At 45.0% G+C, this 19,055-nt stretch overlaps 1 protein-coding gene and 1 long non-coding RNA gene across 2 annotated transcripts in view; one reads left to right on the top strand and one right to left on the bottom strand.

Annotated features, from left to right (window-relative positions):
* Positions 1-326: 326 nt before the first annotated feature.
* Positions 327-19,055, top strand: part of LOC138911777 (uncharacterized) — an 84,323-nt gene continuing 65,594 nt past the window's right edge. Inside the window, exon 1 of the long non-coding RNA XR_011417417.1 lies at positions 327-455. This is a non-coding gene — a long non-coding RNA (uncharacterized lncRNA). The remainder of the gene's footprint in view (positions 456-19,055) is intronic.
* On the bottom strand, positions 1,729-12,384 carry LOC6634396 (ras-responsive element-binding protein 1). Its single transcript, XM_032440384.2, is given in 5 exon segments — positions 1,729-4,850; positions 4,852-4,955; positions 4,958-6,848; positions 7,818-8,743; positions 11,683-12,384. Coding segments are annotated over 4 exon segments (5,595 nt in total). The 5' UTR covers positions 8,670-8,743; positions 11,683-12,384; the 3' UTR covers positions 1,729-2,102.

Below are 19,055 nucleotides of genomic sequence, written 5' to 3' on the forward strand. Positions count from 1 at the left end.
TAAATCTGACAACATTTTTCTGTGTCCGAATTCATGTCAAAATGTTGCCCTCCTATATCCCATATAGGCATAGGTCAAAATTTCCCACTTCCATAACTCGGTCAAATCTCGTCCGATTTTCATAAGGTTTTTGATTTTTCTCATGGTTTTCCCTCGAGATTAAATTGGCATTTAAATCTGACAAGGTCTTGCTGGGTCCGAATTGATGTAGGAATGTTAGCCTCAAATATCATGTATAGATATAGGTTGAAATTTGCCGCTAGTATATCGTATACTAATACTAATATGCACATGAGGACAATTTCAGTTATGGCATACCTGACATTTTCATACGCCTTGGACTTGTCGTAATTGGTCTGGAATGCTTTTCCCATGCATAAAGCAAACATCTCTAATTATAAAACATTGCTGCTTCATTTCACTCGTTTCAGGGAATGCTGTTGATTTTTTTTGGGGTAAGTGAAAGATGTTTTTGTTGTTTATTTTTGATCGCAACGTATTTATTTGATTTTCATTGTCATATCAATTGTTATCGTAAATAATTAATTAATATTATTAAGTACATAAACGCTAAGTATATAATTTAATTTGTTCAATAATTTTGTTTGTTTCTCTTTCGCTTTTCGCTTCTCAAGTTAATTATTTAGAAAACTCGTCATTTTTGTGGTGAAATGCTTTGGTTATTGCTGTAAAATGTTCGACTACTATTAAATATGATTTGCTCTACATATAGGATAATATATATATATATATATATAAATCGATGTATATATATATATATAAATATATGTTATTTAATGCATATAAGAGTTTAAAATTAGTTTTTTTTTTTTTTTTTTTTTTGAAAATCTCTTTAAGCTACAGCAAAATATTTCGCTTTTCCAGTGAGTTTTTTTTTATAGTTTTTTTTTTTATAATTATATAGTTATGTATATAGTATGATATATGGATAATATATTTATGGGTGTTTATATATATATAAAAAAAAAGAAGCTCTTAAGACTAGAGTTCTATATAGTTAATATGGTATGCATTTGATTGCATTTGTTTTTTGTTTTGTTTGTTTTTTATTAAGCCACGCTGCGGTTCAAGGCCTCATTCAATGTACAATAACTAGTTTTCTCCACTTAAACATCCGATTATATTATATATATATCTGTATATCTTTATATATATATATAAAAAAAAAAGAAGAGCACTACGAAGGCAAATTTACTTGTACACATTTATTATAATTATTATTATTATTAATTTAAATCTTTTTTTAGTTTTAATTTAAGTCTTTCTTTAAGCATTATTTGTGTTCGTTGTAGACCTAAATTTTAATACTAATATTACGTAAAAAATAGTGGGTCGCGTAAGGTATGGGAGGGGGGGGGGGGGGGGGGGGGGCGAGTGTTGGAAAAAAGAGGGTTACTTATTTCTGCGTTGTTTTTGATTAATTTGTTGTTGACATGTTTTTCGTTCTCAAAATGTTTCATTTCGCCGCCCAAAACTGTTAACAGCAACTTGCAGTGTTGCAAAACGTTTGCTTTCGTTTTGCAAACTGTTAACTGCGCTTGCAGTGTTGCAAAACGTTTGCTTTTTGTCCTGTTTAGTTCTGAAAATGTTTGCACTGCCTATGCAGTGTTGTAGAATGTTCGGTTGTACCGCTACACAAAAGCGCTTACACTACAAAAAAAAACACGTGCTACTTTTCTAAATATAAAATGAGTTTAAAATTATCTCAAAAAAAAAAAAAAAAAAAACATGAAGGCTTTGGTATGTGTGGAACAACAGTTCGCTGACAGTTCAAAAAGGAGAAGAAGAAGAGCGAAGATAATAGAGAGAGCGAGAGAAGAGAGAGAAAAGAGAGAGGGAGAAGAGCAAGAAGAAGAAACGCCAGCTGTTTACTTCCTGCTGGGTGCTGTATATGATTTTTTCACATGCTTGCGTAAGGCCAAATTTCATGTGTTGCAAACTTTGACTAAGAACTACGAGCTACTGAGTTGAGTCAGCTGCGTTGAACCGGTAACTTTACGTAATCTGGCAACGTTAAATGTGCTTATTTCTTTTCTTTTGTTATTTTTGACTAGCTGCTGATTTTGTGACTTACGCTTCGCTTACTTTTCCACGCCCAGCAGCTTGGCCGCCTCGTCCGCGGAGGAGAGCAGCTTGTTGAGTATGCCCTGGTCGCTGATGCCCAGCAGATTGCCAATTAGATCGCCGCTGGCCATGCCAAAGGCGGCGGCGGCGGCGGCTGCTGCTCCTCCAGCTGAGGGCGTGGCATCACCCATTTTATCCTTCTGGAGGCGCCAGTCGGGCGTCTTGTCCAGGCGCAGGCTCTGCTTGTTGTTGTTGTTCTGGCAACTGTTGTTGTTGTTGTTGTTGTTATTATTACTGGGCATGGCCATGGATTGGGGCGTTGGAGTGGGCGTGCCGGGTGGCGTGGCCATCTGCTCGTCATCGGAACAGTCGGAGGCGCCCTGCTCGCCATTGTGACTGCGTCCGCTGTGCTTCTTCATGTGGCGCAGCATGCTGTGCTTCAGCGTGAACTTGCGCAAACAGATCTCGCACTGGAACGGCCTTTCGCCGGAATGTGTGCGCATATGTCGCCGCAAATCCTCCGTGGACCAGAAGCGACGCACACAGAACGCACAGATCACCTTCCGATTGCTGTAGTCCGGATATTTGCCATTGCCGCGACCCGCCGGCGCCAGCGATTCATCCTCGGAGCCAGCTGTTGCCAGGGGCTGCTGTTGCTGAGGATTGGGCAGCTGTTGGTCGTGGAGCGCCTCCGTTTCGATGGCGCCCTTGGCCAACAGCAGGGCAAACTCCTGGCCATGCAGCTGCTTGATGTGCTCGAGGCACTGCAGCCGCTCGCCGAACGAGAACTCGCATAGATGACATTTGTACGGCAGCTCACTGCCGTTACCCTCCCCTCCAGTTGGACTATTTCCAGCTCCGGCTCCAGCTGCGGCAACGGCGGCAGCGGCGGCCAGTTGCTGGCGCAGCTGTGCCGCGGCCGTCAGCTGCTGGATGAGCTGCTGCTGCTGCTCCCGTTCCCTTTCACGCTCTCTTTCGCGTTCCCGCTCGCGTTCACGTTCCCGTTCCCTTTCGCGCTCCCTTTCGCGCTCCGCCTCGGCTGCCTTGCGGCGTCGCTGCTCCTCCAAGGCGATCTCTTCAACGGACTTGGGCACGGGTATCGGTTCGCTGACATCCTCGGTGGGCACATAGACGCTCATTGCGGACTCGACATTGCCGTGCTTGCGCAACAGATGCCGATCGCAGTTGCTCTTCGTGGTGAACAGCAGCGGGCAATGGGAGCACTTGAAGGGCTTTTGGCCCGTATGGGTGAGAATGTGGCGCCGGAGCGAGCTGCTCCACGGGAACATGCGCTGGCAATACGGGCAGCTGACACGATTCGGTGCCAGACTGTAGGCGGACTTCTTTTTCGGTTCGTTGCAGCTGCTGCTGGTCACGTCCTCGGTGCCGGAATTGTTGCTCTCGCTGGCGCTGCCGGAGGCGACTAGGCCCTCCTCGTCGCTCTGTTCCATATGATTGGCCACGTCGCTTGGCCGGAAATAGCTGTTGAAGGAGACCTGATTGCTGGTCGCGTTGTCCACCAGCTTGGCCACCGGCACCAGATCCTGAGATTCGTCCTTGAACGGCGAACTGGCCACATCTTTCAAGGATTTGGCCACCGATTCTGCTTGGGCTATCATTGTTTTCATCGTAGTGGGCGTGGGCGTGGCTGCTACTGCTGCTGCTGCTGCTGCTGCTGCTGCTGCTGCAGTTGTGGGCGTTGGCATGGCCACAGCATCAGATTCGGGATCGGGATCGGGCTTGGCCTGCGCCTTGATCACCTGCTCCAGTATGCTCTCCGCTACCTTTTTGGCTGCCTCAATTGGTGTGCCGGGGCGTTGCAATGTGGGCGTTGCCGCCGTCGCGGGCTCCACGAGCTGTTCCGCCTGCTCCTCGTCATCCTCCTCCATTTCGAGCTCCTCCTCCGGCTCTTCATCCGTATCGTCAAACTCCTCCTCCTCAACCTCATCGTCCTCGTCTATGATCAGCTTGGGCGGCTCATCGTCGTCCGCAGCAGCTCCGTTCTGGTTGTTGCCGGGATGTGGCTGCTGCTGCTGCTGCTCCTGCTTGTTGTTGTTGTTGTTGTTGTAGTTGAAGTGGAGCAGCGCGCTGCTTGAGCCATGCGCCAGCGCCTGCTGCAACAGATCCGTATCCTTGCGCGCCTTCAGCTGTTGCGCCAATATCGCATACTTCACCTGCTCCGAGATGGGCGGATGCGCATGCTGCTGTTGCTGCTGCTGCTGCTGCTGCGCCAGATTCGACATGGCAGCTGCTGCTGCTGCTGCCGCCGCTGCCGCTGCCGCCGCCGCCGCCGCATTTGAGCTGGCCGCGCGTCCGCGCATCACATGGTGTCCGCTGCGCTGGCGCTGTGCATAGTACTGGGGATGCTGCTGCTTAACATGTCGCTCCATGTTGGAGCGCAGCGTGAAACGGGCGGAGCAGTGCTCGCAGGCGAAGGGACGCTCGGTGCGATAGCGACGCTGCTTCTGCTTGGGCATCAGGACGCCGTTCTTGATGACCATCTTGACGGGTCCGCCCGCTGGCACGGGCACTGGCACGGCCATGGGCATGGGCACGGGCATGGCAGCAACTGTTGCCGGCGTCGCAGCTGCATTCGCTTGCGATTTATCTGTTGCTGTTGTTGCCGTTGCCGGCGGCGGAGGCGCCATATAGCTGAAGAATGAGAAGCCCGGCGTCTGCTGGAACATGAGATTGCGCAGCAATTGCTGCATATATTGCGTGGTCGCATCGCCACCAAACAGCTGCTGCTGCTGCTGCTGTTGCACCTGTTGCAGCTGTTGCACCTGTTGCACCTGTTGCTGCTGTAGCTGGAGCAGCTCGTGCTCCTGTTCGCGTTCGCGTTCCCGTTCGCGCTGGCGCTCCAGCTGCTGTGTGGGCTTCTTGCTCAGATCCAGCACATCCATGCTGAGATCCATGGCCGGCGGCGCTGGCGGTTTCTCCACCAGCTGATCCAAGCTCTTCACCTGTATCTTGAGCGGCGTCGCCGGCGTCGGCAACGGCGGTTTGGTGCACGGCTCGGCGAGCAACATGTGCTTCAGCTGCGACTCTGTCGCCGGCGGCGGCAAAGGAAGCGGAAGCGGCGGTGGCGGGCTGAGCGAGCGATAGCTAAGCTCGGCCAGATCCGTGTCCTGGCCCGCGGCCCGTTTGTTATTCTCCTCGCAGCTGGCATCCTCCGCCGGATGATAGACAATGGCGCGCTTGACCTCCTCGCGGCTCGTCTTGCCATGTCGATTGCGCAGATGCCGCTCACAGTTGGCCTTCGTGGTGAATGCATAATTGCACACGGCACACTCGTACGGCCGATCTCCGTTGTGGGTGCGCATGTGCCGCACCAGCGCCGCCTTGTCGCAAACGGCATATGGGCACATGTTGCAGCGAAAGGGTCCGGCGGCGCCGACAGCGGCCAGATGGACACGATTGTGGCCCTTGAGGGCGCGCAGATTGGGAAAGACGGCGCTGCACAGTTTGCAGGGGAATTCGCCGCGCAGTTTCATGCGCCGAAATTCGCTGGTGAACGCATCTTGGGCCTCCTCCTCGCCGTCGCGCCCATCCAGACTGTACTGGCTGGAGCAGGGCGTGTTTACGGACTGCTCGAAGTTGCGCAGGAAACTTGACGTACAGCTGGAGCTGGTCATGTGCAGTATGCTTTGTATATCGGCCAGATCCTGACGCTGCTCCGATGGCTCCCGCTTGATGGGCGACGGCAGGCCGCCGGCCTTGCCTTTCAGATAGAGCTGCTGAAAGAACTCGTCCCGTTCGCTGCTGGCCAATTGCTCCTCCTCCTCCTCCTCCTCATCCGCATACTGCTGCTGCTCGTGCTGCTCCTGGTCGTGCTCGTGCTCCTCCAGCTTGTGCAGCGGGGAGCTGCTGGCGCCGAGCAGCGGCGGCAGCTGCAGCTGGCCGCGACAGCTGTGCGCCTGCAGCTGCCGATGGCTGGCAAAGATCACCTCACATTCGCGACACTTGGCTGGTATGTCCGGATGCGCTGCATCCAGATGCGCGCACAGCGCCGGCAATGTCTCAAATTCGCCCGTATTACATGCCGGACAGCTCTGCAGTCCCGGCGAGGGACTGGGCGTGCTGCCGCCGCCGCCGCCGGTGGCCAACAATGTGGCCACATCCGGCGTGCTCGTGATCATTTGTGCCACATCCACGCTCTCCGCATCCGCATCCGCATCCGAGTCCAGCTCTGGCTCCGGTTCGAGCTCCGGCTCGGGCTCCGACTTGGGCTGCTTTGGCTGCTCCTCGTCGCTGAGAATGTTGTTGTTGTTGATGTTCGTCTTCGGCCTTCGCTGCTTGCACGCCAGCAACAGTTGCTGCTGCTGCTGCTTATGCTCACCGTTGCTGTTGCTGTTGTTCTTGTTCGTTTGCTCGCTGTTGTTGTTGTTGTTGTTGTTGTTATTGTTGCTGTTGTTGCTGCTGCTGGCACTGCTGCTGCTGGACACATCCGTCGAGCAGCTGGCATCGCTCTCGTAGCTTTCAGCGCGCCCAGCTGCCGCGCCCGCATGTTGCTGCCGTCGCTGCTGCTGCTGTGCATGTTGCTGCTGTGCATGTTGCTGCGGTGCATGTTGCTGCTGTGTCTGTTGCTGCTGCTGCTGCGTCGGCTGCTGCTGCTGCGTCGTCTGGTGCTGCTTGTGGGTGCGCATGTGCCGGTGCATGTTGCCGTTCGTCGTGAATGTCAGATGGCAATAGCGACAGTTGAACGGACGCTCGCCCGTGTGCACCAGCACGTGTCTGTCCAGCGAGGAGGCGGATGATAGCACCTAAAAAGGTGGGGCGCGTTGCCAAGTGAGAAATGGATGGAAGAAGCACAAGTTAGTCGGCAATCAAAAACTATCAAGAGTTCGCGTGATCAAATCATTTCAATTTCCTGTCAAAACTCGGCGCATTCGCTCCATTTTGAGATCGAGACCTCAAGTAACTCGGGATTGTATCATCCAATTTCTCTAAAACTTTCAGAGCTTAAACAGAGAGTGTAAAAGTGTGTATATACCAAGGCCCAGAAGTGTGCCTCTTAAAATTACCTATTTTTCCATTTTCTTATCAAATGGGGAATATTATCTACATTATGGTATATTCCCAGTCTGCATATGCTATCCTAGATCCTGCCTACCAAGTTGGGTGCATATAGCTCTTATAATCCTCGAGTTATCTGGAAATAATCAATTCTCAAAATCGATTTTTATCGATTTTTATCGATTTTATGCAAATAGAAACTATCGAAAAAAAGCGGATTTAAACTAGAGGTCAACAACCTCCGCGCTCAAGAGCAACCTCATTCGTCCAAAAAATCCCACTAGTTCAACGGTAGTCGACTATGCAATACCCTATAATTGGTTAAGCAAAACATTTATGGTTCAGTTAGATAACTTTTGACTTTTTACCCTGTAATTGCGTTCAAAAAGCATCTTTTTCTTTTGGATTTCTAATTTGATCGGTTGATCGACTATGGGAATACCCTGTAAATGGGCACTTTGAAACTCATGTTTTACTTTTCGTCGCTTTAGACAATAGTCGCGCGTTGTACTACCCTGTAACTGGCTATCCAGAGTTTATCTTGTTTTGATTTAACAGTAGTCGACCATTTAAATACCCTTTATTATCTCGACAGTAGTCGACTACTTCATACCCTTCAAGTTTATCTTTTCTATACCCTGTAATTGTAATTGTCGTTTATTTTCCAAGCTATCTCGACAGTAGTCGATAATCTTATACCCTGTACTAAAGCTTACCTTGGAGCAGATGCGGCAGGTGAAGTTCTCGGTATCGCCGTTGGCGTAGTTGTGGCAACGTATGTGATTGGTGAACTCGTGGGGCGTGGCCGAGACGACCTCGCAGATGGGGCAAACATATTTCATGTGCTCGTCGCCGGCGCCAATGCCGGACTCGGCGCTCGAGTGGCACAGGCCTTGGGGCGAGCTGCCGCCAGAGCTGCTGCTTGAGGCCAATTGCTGCTGCTGTTGCTGCTGCGCTGCCGACGCTGACGCTGACTGCGCCGCGCTGCTGGCGCTGAGCAAATAGCCGCTGTGCGCGCTCCCATCCACAAAGCCAGACTCGGAGAGCTCCCCGTTGTTGCCATTGATGCTGCTCGCGCTGCTGCGGTTCAGGCGAAACTTTTTGCGCAGCGAACTGGCATCGCCGCCGGCGCTGTAGTCGACGACGATGCTGGCGCTGGCAGCGGCTGCGGCAGCGACTGCATTTCCGCTGCGTCGCTGCTTGTGCCGCAGTCGCTGCGCGGACTGCTCCAGCAGCTGCTGCTGCTGCTGTTGCTGCTGCTGCAGCTGCAGCTGCTCCTCATCCTCGTCGGAGAGCAACTGTTGCGGCTGCTGCTGCAGCTGGCGCAGTTTGCGCTTGCGCGACGTCGCCTCGTGCGGCGTCGACGTCGGCTGCGGCGCGCCGCTGCTGCTGCTCAGCTTCTTTGGCGTGCGGCTCAAGTCGAGGTGCTCCAGCGAGGACTCCGACGTGCTCGAATCGCGGCGCGCCCGCTCCAAGCCCGCATCCTCGAGCCCTACTTGTGTGCCTCCCGCTGCTGTTGCCGCTGTGTGTTGCTGTTGTGGCTGCTGCTGTTGCTGTGCGGCCAGCATTTTTGCTGCTGCTGTCGTTGTAAAAGTTGGCTAATTGAGATCGTAAACGGCTGCTGCTTGTCTGCTGTGGTTAGCTGCAACAATAGGAATTGACATTAGAATTAACATGAGGCTAACGTAAACACTGCAACATATGAACGTGCTTAAATGGCCAAGTTCGAGTTGGCATTAGCATTAACAGGAGGTTTAACATTAGGATGCACATCCTTATATACCCAGTCTGTTGTTCAGAAGTTACCATTATCATTAACATGAGGCTTAGCTTGAGAATTACCCTAAACGTTTAGAAGAGACGGCATATAATGTTAACATTAGCTTTAACATGAGGATAACACAACGTTGAGCAATAAGACTCAGACTCACAGGAGACGGAGAAAACAGTAAGCGTTAATCTGAGAAACCTGCACTCCTATAGCCATGCAAGTGAACAAGATAAGTTAACATGAGGATTACAATTAACATTTTATATAACGATCAACGTCAAGTGCACGAACGCACTCCAATTGGTAATTTTAAGAAATAACAATATGAAGCTCGCAACGCATTTGTTGCAGTGTAATTTACAGGAATACATTTGAATTTGGCGTTGCCAGATCGCAGAATGCATTTTTGCACTGAAAGCCAAGAAGGAGAATGTGAACTGAAAAACAATTCCTTGAATACGGCAACATTTCCAATTGCCTGCGCTGATTGGATTACGCGCATTTCATTGGAAATCCCAGCGCAAATCTCGTATCTCCGTTTCAGCTGAAAATGCACGAACTGCTTTCGCTGCCAACCAGCTGATCGAACGCGTTGGGTTCTGTTAAACGAGACGTTCGCAAAACAGTTGCACATTTCTAACTGGGAACTGCAAACGGATGCATTTCGACAGCAACAAATTCCAATCAGAGCAAGTGCGTGCGCGAGCAAGACAGCCCCCCCCCCCCTTCCCCTACCCCCAACACTCTACAATCAGCTGCTGCTCATCTCTAATACTCGCGCTCTCTCTCTCTCTCTCTCTCGCTCGCTCACTACGTATCGATTTGTTATCGGTTCGTGCGCTTTGCGCTTTGTATTTGTTGCATTTCCATTCGCTGCGCGCACATTTCTCATTAACATTTACCGTTATCTATGGCTGCTGTTGTTGTTGTTGTTGTTGTTGTTGCTGCTGCTGCTGCGCTCGTCGCCAATTGGAAATCCTAAGCAGCAACAGCAACAGCAACAACATGTTGACAAATTTAAAAGAAAACTTTTCAGCGATAACGTTTTGGTTTTTGTTTTTGTTTTTGTTGTTTTGGCTTTGGCTTTGCGTTTGGCTCTTCGATTTTGGTTGGTCGATTTCAATTTTCGAATGGTGACTCAGCCGCATGTTAAATCATTGAGATAAAGACACGCCCCCTGACCGATTCCCCCTCTCGCCCTGAAGCTCCCTCAGGCTATGACATTGCGAAATCCTCTCCATAATTTGCCTTTGGCTACACTCAGCGAAAAACTTTGTTTTCTTTCAATTTCATTTCAAACTGAATTTTAAGATTTTGACAAAATTCAAATTAAATAATTATTGCTGTTGTCATTTGTGACAAAATGTAAGATTTTTAGTTTTCAGAAACTTTATTTTCTTAAGATTTCTGATTTTCATATTGAAATCGAATCGAATAAACCTTTTCTAACTGGCCGCAATAAAAACCATCGTGGATTTAAAGTTATTTACAAGTATTTTTTGATAATCTCTCAGGCTAAAAACTTTGTTTGGTTAGAACAGAAACTGTTTCATAGAAAAGAAATGCAATTTCTAGAGTTTTTTTTGAATCAAATTAAGTCAATTTGAGTTTGATTTTCTTCAACGAAAAGCAGCTCAAAACTGTTTTAAGTTAAAAAGTAATAAAATATCTAAAAAGATCTGCAAAATGCGTTTTTTAAAGTATTTTCAAATAGATTTGTGTTGCATATTTTGTTTGCGAATCGCAACGAAACTTAAATCAAGCTGAGTTTTAAGCATTTAAATAAATAACTTGCTTGTTCTTTGACGAAATGGATCAAATTTAAAAGGGATCTTGAACCTTCAAAGCTTAAACTTGATCTATTTGCTGAAAAAACTCGTCAGTTGGAACATTTAACAAATTGTCTTCATTAGTTTTGTCCGAAAAGGCGGTTAACAAGGGGCGCAACCCTTTTTTGTTTTCGGTCGGGTTCAGAGCTCAAAAGGGATTCCAAATTTATAATTCGGTCGGGCGCTTGAACCTTGAACCCGGCCGAGGGTCAATTCGATTAGAGGCTCGGAAAATCACACAATCAAGAGACAGGGTCGAATGCTTGCGACTATGAGTTACCCTAGAGTGCGCTTCAAGCTGGCTGCGTTCTCAACTCTCGTAACTTCGGTCCTTAGAGTCCGATCTTAATGAAATTTTGGATTTTTTAATGTGGCAAATGGAAATGTAACCAAACCAAAGACCAAGATTCTTGCTACTTAAACGGGGGGGCAATGGGTTAGGCATACGATGTAGAGTTAGGTTTCTAGCTTTCGGAACTCAGTTCTCAAAATATACTTTTAAAAGATGTGAAAATGCCAGAAGATATTGAAGAAAAATTAGAGTAATATTTCGAATTTGAGGCTCTAGACTTTGTAGTTTTCGAGATTAAGGCGTTTAAATGGGCAGACAGAGCGGAAAGACGGATCTGGCTAGCTCAACTTAGCACTGATCAGGAATATATCTATATAGATATATACTCGGAGAATATCCCCATCACATTTCACACATTTCGCACACAACAATTTCCAATAGCTTAAGAGTATCGTAAAGTATAAAAACTTGTCCCTTAATCCAGCCTGGGCTCTGATATATATATATATATATATAGAAATATATATTTTACTGTTATTTTCATATTTGCATGTAATCCATGAAAATCGCTTTTCACACGACACTTGCACAAATTCTTTTGTGACACATGAAAAAAAAATTGTTTGCAATTTTTTACCAAGAAAAAAAAAAAAAATATTGTTTATTGAATTTGTATTGAAATTCTTTACCTTTGTTTTGTTTGGGTTTTTTGCACAATTTGGCGGCGGCATTCGAAGCCGTTTATTTTTTCTTCTAAATTTAACTTAATAAATAAATTTATTTATTTATTATTGTTATTATTTTGTTTTTTTTTTTTTTTTTGGTTTAAGTTTTTCACTAGTTGTCACTTTTGTTTGTTAATTTGGTTGAATTTCGTTGTTGTTGTTGTTTTTGTTGTTTTGTTGTTGTTGTTGCACTCAATTATTATTATAAAATAATTAATTTGTAGCACGTTTCTTTGGTTTAATTAAATTAAAAAAAAAAAAAATAAAATAATTTAATTTCATTGACTTTTGGGCAGTCAAGAAATTTGCACCAAGTGTTTTATTTTTTTGTGTGTAATTTTTAACTGTAATTTGGCTGTCTCTTGTGTGTCTGCTGTTTCGTTGTATCCCGTTTTGCTGTCGCAGCGCGCCGCAGATGCTTTCACGTTGACGCGCACACGAGTTCTGAGCGCAGCCGCGGCGCAAGCGTTCGGCAGAGCCTCTCGCTGTGGCAGCTTTATCTATGTGTGTGTGTGTGTGTCTGTCGCTCTGCTCGTGCGCTGCTGAGAAGAATGCAGACGTATTGAAGAAGTCGAAGAGTAGGAAGCAGCAGCAACAACAATAACAGAAAAAAAATATATATGTATGTATAAAAAAATAAATAACAAATTCAAGACGTCTTTTCGGTTCGACTTCTGAATTGTATTTGAACGCATCTATAAAATTGTATTTATAAAAGCGCAGAGCAGAGCCCAGCGCAGAGCGCAGAGCCAGCGTAAGCGTCGGCAGCAGCAGCAGCAGCAGCAGCAGCAGCAGCTGGCTAACAGCGACATCGACATCTGAGCGACGAGCAGTGAGAGAGAACGCAATGGCTGCCTCTGCTCAGAGTATGCGTTTGTATGTGTGTGTGTGTGTTTGTTGAGTGTGAGAGCTGAACGACTGCGGCTGCGGCTGCTGTTGCTGTGTTGGTGGGTTTGCTTGGCATTGGTATTGGTTAGATAAAACTGCAGAGTAGCTCAGCTGACGCCGACGTCGCTGTCGTCGTACGCTGCTCGTTAAATCTTTGGCGCAAAGGAGGCAGCAGCAACAGCAGCAGCAGCAGCAGCGGCAGAGGCAGCAGCAGCTTTGCTGCGCTGCTTCTTTGTTGGATTTTTCTTTCGTTTCATTTTATTTTTGGACGCAAATAGGATTACACTTGGTTTCGGTATGTGTTTGTGTGTGTGCTTGTGTGTGTGCACGCATGTTGCTTGCGTGTGCTGTGGGTGCGTGTGCGCGCTAGAGCGAGCGCGCGCTATATAGCACACACGCATACGTACATATGTATGTGTGTATGCAAGCTATGTATGAATGTGCATATGTATGGCGCAGCCACCAGGAGCTGAAGTGCTCTGCTTTTCATATGCATGTGTGTGAGTGTGTGTGTCTTATGTAAATGTGGCTCTGCATGAAGAACTTGGTACAGGGTATCTCCTTTTTAAGCATATACGTATATATAACAGATACTTGCTTCTGTTATACACATGTACATAAATATGTATAACATGTGCATTTGAGAACATGGGAAATCTTGTTGCCATTGGCTACTTTACTGTTATGCTTTTTTCTTCCCCCCCCCCCCCCCCCCCCCGCATATTGTACAGTGGCAACTCCCTTGAGCAAACAGTCTATTAATGGGGAATTCCTGCTTTTGGAATATAGCAAAGAAATACTTAAATACAGAAAAAAAGAAATACTTAAAAAAAGGAAAAAGGGATGTATTAAATGTTGTGTTTTTTTTTAGAACTTGCAAATTTGTTGTCTTTTTTTTTTTTATTTTTTTTATTTTTTTGTGCGTTTGATGCAGAAGAATGAAGCGCTGTTCCTTGTTAGAGCTTCCACAGTGCATATTGCCCGGCATTGCACGATCCAAATGTTTTTCTTTTTATATTTAAACATTGTAAACAGCTTCTTTTTTAGTTTATTTAGGGTTGTCTTTGCCAAAGTTGTAACTTAAGATGTTAATCACATTAGTTTTCCGCCCAATTTCCACATTTGAGTACTTAGAAGTTTCAGCTTGCCATCAATCATCAATCAGTCAGTCAGTCAGTCAGTCAGTCAGTTTGTTGATATACATCTAAGTATTTTCCGGTTGGTCTGCTGGATTATGCACACACATGCGCGTCTCTTGCGATCGATCATAAAATGTGCACTTTGACCTCCGCGCCCTACGGAATGCGCTTCCCTCAACCTTAACCTCAAACTTGAAAAACTCATCAGAAACGGAAGTAAAAGACGTTTCGAGCTGACTTTGTCGCTGCTGCTGCTGTTGTTGTTGTTGTTGTTGTTGTTGTCGTCACAGTTGACCGCCTCATAAAGGTGTGCAACAACCACACACGCACACACCTTCCTACACACACACACACACACACACACACAGACAGAGGCAGCGGCCAGATGAGTGTCAGCTGCCAAAAAATGCAAATGAATTAACGGCGATGCCCGCTTGAAATAATTAATTTGTATCCGAAATAACAACAAAATGTGGCGTTCTTAATGAAAAAGCATATATACTAAATATTTCTTTTAATACTTTTTATGTTTTATCAACCAAAAATCAGTTGAATTCCTTATATGCCAATTTGTGGGATCAAAAATATCCCTAATCTTAGCTTTGGCATGGCAACCCTGCGACCATAAACACAGCCTTGGTACGTTCGGCATTAAATATGGCAACCCTGTGTCCACATACGCCCACACATGCACACATACACGCATCAAGGCGTTATCGATAATCAGCAGCAACAGCATCGCACTTGCCAATCGATTGCATGTTGACCGATAAATTGCAGCAACGGCGGCGACAAAAAAAAAAAAAAAAAGCACAAAAGGGCGGCCAGAAACAAGAAGAAAGGCAATAAAATACAATTGCAAAAACAAAAGAAGCAGCAGCCAGCAGAAAAGTCGAGCATATTTGTAATAAATTCATGCAGACACAGGTATGCATGCATGTATGTGTATATGAATGCATGCACACAAAGATATTGTGCAAAAAAAATGCAGCAAGAGTTCAATACACTTCGCCGGCCACACACACACACGCACACATACGCACACAGGCAGACACACACAAGCGCATGCAGCGCGCACGCATGGGCCACGCGCTCACACACACACACACACACGCACGCACACGCACACGCACACGCACGCAAAAACAGACGAGCGAAATACACGTGCAACAACAACAACAACAACAGCAACAACAGCAGCAGCAACAACTGCTGTTTGTAAAAATTTAATAATATTTACGTTATATTTATAATGAACTTGAAAAACAGTGTGTATGCATTTGCACCGTGGTGCATGGCTGCTAGAAATGCCAAAGAAATTGGCATGCGTTGCGGCAGCAGCTTTTAAAGCAGCGCACGCAGCACTGTGGCTGACGCCCGACGCCTCCAAAGTGGCGCTTCACAACAGCAACAACAACAACAACAGCAATAACAATAGTAACGGTAACAGCGCGTGTGGCAATGCGTGTTAAATAAACATTAAAAGCAGCAGCAGCAGCAGCAACAGCACATTGCAATCTTTGTTGCCTTTTGCATTTTTGTTGTTGTTGTTATTGGTTGGTTTTTTTTTTTTTTTTTTGTTTATGCGAACAGCTGAGAAACGGTTTCCATTTCGCTTTTCAATTGCGACGGCGGCGGCGGCGGCGGCGGCATTCAATGAGACCGAAAGTGATAATGAGCAGGCAACAATAACAGTAAACAGTGCACACACACACACACACACACATAATATAAATAAGAGTAACAGGAGCGCGCGACATTAACATTTAATTGCCAGCATTTAGTCAGCATTTAACTTTGCATAAAACAAATGGCAGCCAACGAGCGCGCGCTCTCTCTCTCTCTTCCACTCTCTTCCACTCTCACACACACAGACGCTTATGCATATGCATATGTGCATCTTGCACTCCCACGCGATCTGTTGCCGCTGTCTCGCTCTCTCGTGCGCATTTCAACTCTTGACTGGCCTAACATAGGCTTTAACATAATTGTTTTAACATTTACCGTTTGTACATTTGATGTTCAGCTCTTTTGTCTCGCTCGCACGCACGCCTGCGCTTTTGAACTTATTGCAATGCCAGAAATTCACTTTCGTTTTGCATTTCTTGCATTTGCTTTTTGTTATTGTTTATGTTTATTGTTATTGTTTTTGCAATTTAATAACAAATATAATTAATTGTTTTAATTTGCGTGCTTGCTATTAGCTACTTATTTGTGATTGTTATTGTTATGTGCTGTGTTAATGGATTTAATAAGCCCGCTGCGTTGACATGTCAAGGTGAATAGGCGCCGCACACACACACACACACACACACACACACACACATGCACACACGCACACGCACACTTTTACTACTCACAAGTTGTAGCATAACGTTTGCCCGTCATTGTTGCTGATAAACAACAATTATTGTGTTTAGTATCGTAAAACAATTGAAAAATGCGAGCGCGCCTTTTTATGCCCTCAACCCATTAAATATGTGCCAAAATGGGGTATATTGGTTTTGGGCAAACGTATGCAACAGCCAGAGGGAAGTAAAGCATACATATATATTCCTGATCAGCACGACGAGCTGAGAAAAAAGAGGCAGTCAATGAAATTTAGAGGATATATGTACATATATTCTCGATAAATCGATCAATTTAAGTGTTCATACTTAAATATATAACAGATATATTATCGATAAATCGATCAATTTAAGTGTTCATATAACAGATATATTCTCGATAAATCGATCAATTCAAGCGTTCATACTTAAATGTATAACAGATACATTCTCGATAAATCGATCAATTTTCATACTTAAATGCATTAAAGATTAATATTCTCGATTAATCGATAAATTCAAATTGTTATGCTTAAATTTATAAAAGATTAATATTCGCGATAAAACGATAAATTTAAATTTTCATACAAGATTTCATTCGGGCATAACTCGAGGAATATATGATGCATCATCATATACCTCCAAAAGAATTAGAGCCTTAAACTTTGGTTTATACCCTATTTATAATATCATATTGAAGCCCTAAATGTTGCACACAGATCGGACTATAAACGCCGAAGTTACTGTAGTCTGCGTATCCCATATAAAGTGGGAGCTGAAGGGAAGAAGAAGCACAGTAGACTGGGTATCTTGTAGTCGGGCATGCCCGTTGTTGGTTTCTGGTTTTGTTTAAACTTTGCACCACCCGCAACAACAAACGTAATATTTAGCCCGGCCAAACAAATGCCGTTAGTATGATTCAGTTTACAGTATTTCGCCGAAATAACTTGACGGCAAGGCAGAAGGTTGTAAGGGCGGTACGGGGAACGGGGGTCGGGTTCGGCTAGTCAGGGGAGTTTTGTGTGTAGTAAAAACGGAACAGCTAATAAAATAGTGGAAAAAAAAGAAAGAAATAAGTCAAAAAATAAAAAAAACGTCATCAAACGGGACATTCAACAAGTGAAGCAATAGTCGGGCCTCCAATTGTAATATTGGGTCTTACGTATGGCTATATATGAGGCACACACACACACACATATATTGGTGGATGTCGCAGGGTCTTTAAAATGGCGTGTTTCGAGTGCTGCGCTTCGCGTGAACAATGCTTAAACTAATTTAACTGATATGCATACAAGACATATATATATATGCATATATATATATCTGTCCACACATCTATATATAAATAGATTATAACCTGTTTAAAGGTTATGCATTTGCTAGCAGCTAATTGTAACTGAAACTTTATTTTTCAATTTGTTTCTTTCCCTTAGTTAAGCTACAGTTATAAAATCAATAATTGGGTCGGGGCCCTCAGCTTGACTATATAGTATTTAATCTATAAATATATAAAGGTAGTCGATATAGTAGTTGATTTATTAGTAGATTATATATATGAATAGATTTGGGTAGATACACAGACTTTGCCTTTGGAGACATTATGCAGCTCGTTTGCGTGAGTTTGGAGAACATAAACATGCTGTTCTTATTCCTAACATTAACTTTAACAGAAGCCTTAACATTTCGGGTCTTTACATGATCATTAACATACTGTGTCTAGTCTTTACATTAACATTAACAGCTTTAACATGAGCATTGACATTTAAGCACTTTGTAAGATTGGGAGCAAACATACGCGAAATCGATCGATTTTCGATATGGATCCAAATGTATAGCGACAGCAGAAGATATTTGGACAGAGACATGACTAAGTTGTCGTGTTTATCAGTTGGGCAAGCAGACGTATCTGTATTATGTGCATTATATCGCACAATCAGTCATTTCTCGTGTTTGGTACCTTGTGCAATTGGCCAAGAGCAGGTGAGATAGAGACGCGCCGCTCCGTCAATGTCAATACGGTAGCTGAGCTCATTAGAAACCAATTGACTCTGCCGGATAAACGACACCAGACACCGTCGGTGTCCCAACCGCTAAGGTGTCCGGCTCCGGGTCCGTGTCCGTGTCCGGGTCTCGGTCTGGCCATAATTTGCGCATTGTTTCGCGGCAGAGGCGAGGACGATTAGGCCATGAATCGCAGGTAGTTGAGTCTAGCTCATGCTCTCAACATTTTATGGCCCATCGTCTGATGCAATTGTGGTCTGTGAAGAAAAGAGAGAGAGAGAGAGGGAGAGCGAGAGAGACAAAAGGAAGACGGCATTTCCAGTTAAACAAAATGATTCGTCTATTTCTTGCCTTTTGCCCGAACCTGATAAGCGACAACTCTATAAACTATAACTTAAGCTTCGACCTGCCTATCAGTTAATGTATCTGTGCATATATACCCTGTAAATCACAAATGAAGGGTATATGTCAAGGCAAAAATATATTGATGCGGCTGTTGAGCTCAGTTAATCTGTCGTTTATTATTTTTTATCGAGCAGGATTTTTTAAAACGAGAATTCAGTTGCACATAAATCGATAACTATCGTTATGCAGGATACTTAGATGGAGAACCTTGATACATGTCCTCCTTTGAATGTCCTTTGTATGTCCTGCAGCTGAGCAGTCGAACTTCATTTAGATCGAGAAGGAATCCTTCCTTAAATAAGCATAAGGCTGAGTTACAAACATCGATAACTATCGATATGCAGGAATATTAATTTTTGGTGCATGTTCTGCTCCGAATGTCCGTTTTATGTCCTGCAGATGAGCTTGTCGAACTGCGTTTATATCGAGAAGGAATCCTCCTTTAAATAAGGATAAGGTTGAGTTGCTTACGCCTAAATCGATAACTATCGTTAACTATCGATATGCAGAATTCTCTTTTGAATGTTAATTTTATGTCCTGCAAATGGCAAGTTAGTTGATAAAGCATTTTTTTCTC

The sequence above is a fragment of the Drosophila virilis genome, chromosome X (genome assembly GCF_030788295.1).
Source record: "Drosophila virilis strain 15010-1051.87 chromosome X, Dvir_AGI_RSII-ME, whole genome shotgun sequence".
Taxonomy (NCBI): domain Eukaryota; kingdom Metazoa; phylum Arthropoda; class Insecta; order Diptera; family Drosophilidae; genus Drosophila; species Drosophila virilis.